The 8,591-nt window shown below is 37.3% G+C and overlaps 1 protein-coding gene and 1 pseudogene across 2 annotated transcripts in view; one reads left to right on the forward strand and one right to left on the reverse strand.

Annotated features, from left to right (window-relative positions):
- The window catches only part of KATNA1 (katanin catalytic subunit A1), a 34,625-nt gene continuing 26,034 nt past the window's right edge, over positions 1-8,591 (reverse strand). Inside the window, exons 8-11 of one of the 2 annotated variants that reach the window (XM_040238660.1) lie at positions 3,434-3,560; positions 2,792-2,926; positions 2,102-2,228; positions 1-364 (exon numbers count right to left, since the gene is read on the reverse strand). In XM_040238660.1, coding sequence (XP_040094594.1) covers positions 166-364; positions 2,102-2,228; positions 2,792-2,926; positions 3,434-3,560 — 588 coding nt within the window. In that variant the 3' untranslated portion in view covers positions 1-165. The remainder of the gene's footprint in view (positions 365-2,101; positions 2,229-2,791; positions 2,927-3,433; positions 3,561-8,591) is intronic. The other variant, XM_040238661.1, reaches the window with a different exon arrangement.
- Positions 820-1,725, forward strand: LOC120862600 (annotated as a pseudogene).

Below are 8,591 nucleotides of genomic sequence, written 5' to 3' on the forward strand. Positions count from 1 at the left end.
TTTGCTTGTAACTTGAAAAAATTGCCTTTATTTAGAATCATACTTTTTTTTTCACTCTTACCATAACGAAAGTTTAAAAAAAATATAGCGCTTGGTGCAATGAAATACTACATTTAATTATTCAAACACTTAATGCAAGGTTGCTCACAGTTTACATGTGAGAATTTAGCATGATCCAAACTCAAATATCCATTTCTCATATCTTTCAATGTCTGCAGCAGATACTGATTTTGAAACCTTTTTTAAAGCCATTTCAAAATCCTCCATAGTTGTAGGCATATGCATTTCTTCTCTTGAAAGATTTCTGATTTCTTCTGGGGTCAAACCTTCAATACGCCTTCTCATCGCCATCAAGGATGCATCCCTAGGTTTTAAATTAAAAAGACAAAATCCATAAAGTGATGTGCTAGTCAAATAAAAAACTGTGAACAGAAGATTTTTTTCAGTGCATGTGTTATTCTGTTATTACTTTATTATCTATACATAAGTAGTACTGTACAGAATCTAGTATTGGACAACAAGGCCTGTTTTTGAGCTGTTTTGTTAGCAGTTAAATCTGAGCAAAAAGCCCAAGAAGTAGTAGAAGGATATAACATGAGGGCAACTGAATTTTCTTAAAAGTGTACCATAAAGAATAAGCATCACAGGGACAGGAGAGAACTTGTTGGCTGGAAAATTAAATGTTTTCTACTGCATGTGTAAGAAAAGCTAAACAATCAAGTGGTTTCTCCTTTCGCCTCCTCTGTATTAGTGCTATTTTTTTTTTAAGGAGAAACTTCAGATTCAACTACCTCCTTGCTTTCGCCCAGTTTGATCCTTTGTGCAAAGTGACAGCTACAAAGGGTTTCACACACGCATTACTGCTAATCCTCACGTCAGCCCTGCATGGAACGCTTACTTTGGAGGTGAGTAAACCAGTGCAGTCAAGTACCTTCCTAATAAATGTCCAAGCTAATACCAAGATTAGGACCAAACCTACTTCAATCACGTTTTGAAGTAGAGACCATCTTTTCTTGTTACTGCTATTCCTATCACATGACACTTCACTGAAAATGGGACTGTACTCCCCTCTGATGTGCCAAATCGATCTACATTGGATTACGTCTCCTATGGAACAATACGCTGAATGAATGCGCCAACAGGAATTTTTCTAACCCAGGCACCTGGCAGCAGTCACCGTGCAGACTGGACTCTGCTCAGTCATGCCTCGCTCTGCTTCCTCTGCAGCCATGTCTGACACACCCGATATGGCTGAGATGATAAAATTTGGTAAGTCAAAATTGAAGACGGAAACAAACGGAAGAGGAAAATCCACTGCTTTCGAAAGAAATGACTGAACAGAAGGAAGCAGGCAAGTTTTAATAAGGCGTGTGCCGCCAATAAGCACCGTACATTCCACAAGCTCTGCCTTCTTATTTTACTTCTTTTAGCTGTTTTAACCTTGTAAGATGTAGAGTGTGGATCAGATTTAAATGACTGTGCTGCCCTTTTCACATCAAAGAAAGGAGAACTACTGACAGGAGGGCTGAAGGCCATTCCTGCCTCTCCCATCTGCCTGTCTGGCTGCTGGGGAAGAAAACCAGTTTACACGTTGAAGGAGGAAGCTGGGAGGGGTGGCAGTGGAATCCAGAGTAAAAAGCAAACACAGCCAAGGAGTCCCAGGGGCTGTTAAAGTGCAGTGTGATCAGAGTGACATTTTCTTTTGTTCAAATGGTTTTAATTACTAGAATGCATACTTTTTAAAGTATGCAAATAAAAAGTTTTAAAACCTAAAACTTTTTTTTCTAACCCAAGACAATTACTGGTTTTCTATTTTATATCAGTTGTTTTAACACTACCTTCTTGAACGTGTAGCTTTTAAATGAACCAGTCTTCAGTGACATACAAGACAGCCACATGACTTACTAGCACCAGCTAACACTAGCTTAATGCCAAAACGTGTGTCTCTGACTAGGTTTTATAATGTGGGTCTTTATTCTTCATCTATCTTAATTTAGCCTTAAAACTTCATAACAGAAGTTTGCACTGACAAAAATCTATGCTTCCTAAAAACAAAACCAGAACCAGAAACAAAAACCTACACTTCCAAAGTAATTCATACCTGCACACGTTGGTAATGTCTGCACCTGAATAGCCCTCCATGTTTTCTGCTATACTTGCAAGGTCAACATCATCAGCCAATTCCAGCTCACGGAGACTTATTCGTAATAGCTCCTCCCTGCCTTTTGCTATTGGGAGAAACAAAATATAAATATATATAAACATAGCATATATAAAAATATATAAACATATAGAAATATAAATGAATATAAACACAAATATCAACATAAACAATGTTTTATTTTTCTCCAGTCTACTTTAAGAAGTTGTTTTTCAATTCTTAGAGCTCACTTGCTTAAAAAATTTAAGAGCTATTCCTCACTGAATTTAGTTTATTTTTAAATTTAAATTTTTAATTAAAAAAATTTTTTTAATTGAAAAATTTTTAGTTTTTATGTTTTTAATTGAACTGGTTTGTCTTTCAAAGTAAAGTTAATTAATACTAAACTTCAAAATTTAGCAAAACTACTGCAGAGTCAACATGAGGGACTTTCCTGGTGGTCCAGTGGCTAAGACTCTGGCTCCCAATTCAAGCAGCCTGGGTTCAATCCCTGGTCAGGAAACTAGATCCCACATGACTGCAACTAACAGTTCACATGCTGCAACTAAGACCTGGTTCAGCCAAGTAAATAAATAAAAAAATATTAAAAAAAAAAAGTTAACATGAGCTTCCCAATTCAAATGAAGATACCTGATGGTAATGGAATATAGATTCTTTTCTCAAGACGTCGTCTTAAAGCCTCATCAATATCCCAGGGAAAATTAGTAGCTGCCAGAACCATAACCATTTTGGAAGGGTCATCATTTTCAGAAGCACCTCCAACACCTCGAGGAAGGGTAAGAACATAGTAAAAAAAAAAAAAAAAAAAGAAAAGCAAAGCTCAATCCTCAAATATTTAGCACAACGTTAAAAGCAATGTAATCATCAAGCCTCCTTAAGACTTACAAAACAAACTGGTTACATATGTGAGTTTGCAGTTCAAGAAAAATGAGTTTTTGTAGCATGCAGAAAATATGACTCAAAAACAGATTTAATAAAAAGACTAGTTCAGCAAAACTATGTAACAATTTTAAAAATTCTTCAAAACCATACATATCCTCCTCTAAGGCCAATTTATCTGCATTTGTTTCAGTTCATGGCCAAGAATGAGATCAGTGTGTATGACAAAAGGTGTTCAGTGAAGGAACAGCCGTTATTTCTGGTGTCTCCCCACTGTCAGCATCCCCAGTTCACTGCTGTCGATCTCCAGGACCTCCTTGCCAGCCCCTGGGCCCTGGAGCTGGGGGTTAGCACTGTGAGTGGAGCTTAGTTCCTGCTTATACACACACATACCATCCATCTGAACCAGCAGCTCGGCCTTCACCCTTCTGCTTGCCTCGTGCTCTTCAGAAGTCCCTCTGCGGCTGCAAATGGAGTCTATCTCATCAATAAATATAGTAGCTGGAGAGTAAAATCGAGCCTGCAGGAAGAAACCAGGCAAAACCAGGTTTTTAACTCCAGTGGTGGATTCATGTCAATGTATGGCAAAACCAATACAGAATTGTAAAGTAAAATAAAAAATAAATTAAAAAAAATAAAAAATAAAATAAAAGTAATCTACAGTTAAGCAATTAGAAGAGTGGAGGAGCCTCCCACACTGTGCATCTCTCCCTCTTGTCCTAATACTGAGGAGAGAGGACAGAATTGGAAGAGCTAAAATACAGCTTCTAATACAGACTTATTGTATACTTAAATATTATATGGCAATTTCTATACTATTCAATACTCTGATTGGCTATATGTCATATAAAATACAGGATTATCCTGTATATTACAATGATATGGATAACGATAGTGGGAAGACATTTATAGATACTGATAAGCATTCTAAAATTGCAGAAAAAATTTTGTTAAAGAGAACCATTACCTTCTATATTAATAATATCACATAGATTTTTATAAATATTTAAAAGTATATTTAAATTTTAATATTTTATCTATATGTAAATTTATTTTAATGTAAATATATACATTATTATATATAATGTATAAATATATTTAAATTTAAAATTTTATAAATATAAATTCTAAGGAATTCTAATTAAATTGCCATTTTTCATTTGACTAATACAAGTACAGCTGACCCCTGAAAAATTCAGGTATGACCTGCATGGGTCTACTTACATGTAGATATTTTTCAGTAATAAATACTATACTACTACCTAGGTTGGTTGAATCTGAGGGTGTAGAGGAATTGTGGATACAGAGGGCTAACTATAAGTTACATGCAGATTAATCTTCACATTGTTCAAGGGTCAATTAGAAGAGTCAATTAAAATGGCCTTTTTTTCCCCTAAAATTCATACAACAAAAAATTCACCATTTAAACCATTTTAAAGTATACAATTCAGTAATCAGCATATTAATACTATTATGCAACCATCATCACTGTCAATTCCAGAACATTTCAGTGCCTCCCCTGCCCAATAACCCCCACTTCTCTTCCCCCAGCCCCTGGTGATCACTGATCTATTTTCTGTGCCTATGCATCTGCCTGTTCTGAACATTTCAAATTAATGGGATCATACAATATGTGGCCTTTGTGTCTGCTTTCTTCTACTCAGCATGTTTTCAACGTTTATTTACATTACAGCATGTACAGTATTTCATTCTCTTTAATGGCTGAATAATATCCCCCAAGTTTATTTTTGTACCTTAAATGCATTTCTTCTTCCTCAAATCAAAGGACAGGGAAGACTGATCCACTGGTCAGGTATTAACCTAATAAACAGCTGTGTAAGATTCAGTAGTATCACCCTTTTCTTAAGGAGACAGAAGCAGCATTTTATCTATTTTTTGTGGGTTTTTTTGGTTTTGTTTTTAGTAGACTTTATTTTTTTATTGGAGTATAGTTGATAAGCATATTATTATAGTAATTAATATTTACTGTTAACCATTTTTAAAATGAAATAGCCACACTTACAGAATCACCACACAAGAAAGCTTGAAATTAAATGATGGCAAGGATTTCTCAAAACAGAGCTTAAGTGAACAAATAGCATTTTAAAAACAGAAGTCCACAATGGCAAATGAACATAACAGACTGGAACATGCAATTGCACTGGGTCCATCAATTCTTCTGACCATGAGGTTACAATCCAGGACCCTCGAAAAGGTACTGTGCTGAAAGACTCTGCCTCCAAAGTACAGATTTACTTTTAGTCTGTTCACTTGGAAAATCCTAATATTAAAATCTCAGTTTCTTTTCTAGTTAAGAACTTGAATTTTAAGTCATCTATTTGCTCCCAAAGGATAATGCCATTTTAAATTAAGGTATTTTTTACTTGGGTTTTAGGCACTACGTACAAACACTTCGGTACTTTCTTTTCAAGAAACAGAAGGGGAAGATAAACTGGATGGAGGGAAAGAACAAAGCAAACATGCAAGAAAATTTGTAACTGAAATTCTAGCTAGCAACCATCAGAACCAATGACAAAAATCAAATTTCAAGCAAAAACTACTAGCTTTGAGTTTTTCCCCATACTAAGGGTACATAGAAAGGTCTAAATTAAAGCAGAGGCTATGTGGCACATTTAAAATTGGGTTTGGATGACCTGGGAAAGTATCGTAGAGAGATGTGGAAGAGGACACCAACTGTTTCTGCCTGCACAGCACCCCTTCTTCTGATAAGAGAAGCTCTCCTTTTCATTTGTACATAAATCATCTCTTTCTCATTCTTACTCCACTACTTCAAGTGAGGCCAACCTCTGCTAGAGCCCTAGGAAAGTCTAGGCACAAGCATGTGACTCAAGCAAGGCCAAACATTAATCTCCAGAGTTTTGCTGGAACAACCGAGAAATGAGGACTAATTCTCAGGGATTACCATTAGGAAAACAAAAATAAGATTTAAACCTCTAATGGCGATCTTAGTCACCATATGGATCTGTCAATGTCAAAGTCAACCCAGAGGTAAAAAGAGCCAAATGTTTAGACAAAAATAATTCCCAAGGACATCTGAATTGCTAGACCCTGTTAGACCTAAAAATCTAAAACGTAACCTGATAATTCCCAGTTATGTCACCTAACATACTATTCTTATTGTTTAAACTAATTTGATTACTTTTTTTTCCCCTTTATCGGCTGCACCTGCAGCATGTGGGCTCATAGTTCCCCAGCCAGGGATGGAGCCCATGACCCCTGCATCAGAAGTGCAGAATCTTAACCACTGGATCACTCGGGATTAGATTTCTGACACTTGAAAATGAAAGTTCTTGACAATATAAAAAAAAAAATATATACAGTTAAGCTTTTAAATGTCTGTACCAACTCGGTAAAGCGTCTGTCTACAATGCAGGAGACTGGGTTTGATCCCTGGATCGGGAAGATCTGCTGGAGAAGGAAATGGCAATCCACTCCAGTACTATTGCCTGGAAAATCCCATGGACAGAGGAGCCTGGCAGGCTACAGTCCACGGGGTCGCAAAGAGTCGGACATGACTGAGCAACGTTCCTTCACCTTCCTTCACCAACTCATATGAAAAACCCTGGAAAGATTTTAATAATAGTTAAGTGGACTACCCTAGTGCTACAGTGGATAAGAATCTGCCTGCGAGAATCCATAGGGGACAGTGGTTTGATCCCTGGTCTGGGAAGATTCCACATGGTCATGGAGCAACTAAGCCTGTGAGTCACAACTACTGAGCCTCGGAGCCTGTGCTCCACAGCGAAGCCACTGAAACCAGAAGGCTGCACAACGTAACTAGAGAGTAGCCCTCTCACAGCGCACAGAGAAAGCCTGGAACAGCCAAAAAGACCCAGTGCAACTGAAAATAAATAATTTAAAAAACAGTATTTGTCCATGTATGGCAGAAATCAACACAATACCGTAACGTAATCATCCTTCAGTTAAAAATAAATTAATTAAAAATAGTAATGATAATATTTAAATGGGCTTATTCAAAATATAGGCCTCAAGCCATGCTCACTTTGAGACATTCTGGTGGGGCAGGGCACATAAGAGAGAGTCAAAACCAAGACATAAGAGGCAGTACAATTTTACTCCTTGAGAGAGTCCACATGCTGAAAAGGAGAAAATCCAGCTGGTTTCAAGGGAGCCATAAACAAAATTCAGAGAGGCAGGCGCTCCAAACTGCAGGCACTGGTTTGTGATTGAACCTCTGATCAAGTGAGCAGCTCAAGGTAGCACCCTCTGGATAAGATTTAAAGACGGTTAAGATTTTCCTAGACAATACCAGGGAAGCCAGTAAAAAATAAGTTGTTTGATATACTTTATAAACTACACTATTAAAAAAATACTACAAATTAGCACTCTGTAAGAGGCTTTCCCTCATAGAAGAAAACAGTCCTTTTTCCTCAATACAAAACCCTACCTTATATACCTATGGCTGATTCATGCTGATGTATGGCAGAGGTCAACACCGTATTATAAAGTAATTATCCTCCAATTTAAAAAAATAAATAAAAAAATACAGTAAAAAAAAAAACTCCCTAAATTAAAAAAATAATCAAATAATTCTTAAAGAGTAATAGTAAATATTTATGAGTTATGAGCCAGGCTCTATATTAAGCAGCTGAAGTGCACTGGCTGATTTCACCCTCAAAACATTAGAAGTCAGTTCAGTTTAGTCGCTCAGTTGTGTCTGACTCTTTGCGACTCCATGAACTGCAGCACACTAGGCTTCCCTGTCCATCTTGAACTCTCAGAGCATACTCAAACTCATGTCTGTTGAGTCGGTGATGCCATCCAACCATCTCATCCTCTGTCGTCCCCTTCTCCTCCTGCCTTCAATCTTTCCCAGCATAAGGGACTTTTCCAGTAAGTCATTTCTTCACATCAGGTAGCCAAAGTATTGGAGTTTCAGCTTCAGCATCAGTCCTTCCAATGAATATTCAGGGTTAATTTCCTTTAGGACTGACTGGTTTGATCTCCTTGCTGTCCAAGGGACTCTCAAGAGTCTTCTCCAACATCACAGTTTAAAATCAAAGCATCACAGCATCAGTTCTTCGGCACTCAGCTTTCTTTATAGTCCAACTCTCACATCCATAGATGACTACTAGAAAAACCGTAACTTTGACAAGACGGACCTCTGTTGGCCAAGTCATGTCTCTGTTTTTTAATATGCTGTCTAGGTTGGTCATAGCTTTTCTTCCAAGGAGTAAGCGTCTTTTAATTTCATGGCTGTAGTCACCATCTGAAGTGAGTTTGGGGCCCAAGAAAATCTGTTCCCATTGTTTCCCCATCTATTTGCCACAAAATGATGGGACCAGATGCCATGATCTTAGTTTTTTAATGTTGAGCTTTAAGCCAGCTTTTTCACTCTCCTCTTTCACTTTCATCAAGAGGCTCTTTAGTTCCTCTTTGCTTTCTGCCATAAGGGTGGTGTTATGTGCCTATCTGAGGTTATTGTTATTTCTCCCTGCAATCTTTATTCCAGCTTGAGCATAAACATTAGAGGTAGGTCCTAAATTCCTGTCCTCCTCTTATAGATAAA

Source organism: Oryx dammah, unplaced genomic scaffold (genome assembly GCF_014754425.2).
Source record: "Oryx dammah isolate SB20612 unplaced genomic scaffold, SCBI_Odam_1.1 HiC_scaffold_4, whole genome shotgun sequence".
NCBI lineage: Eukaryota > Metazoa > Chordata > Mammalia > Artiodactyla > Bovidae > Oryx > Oryx dammah.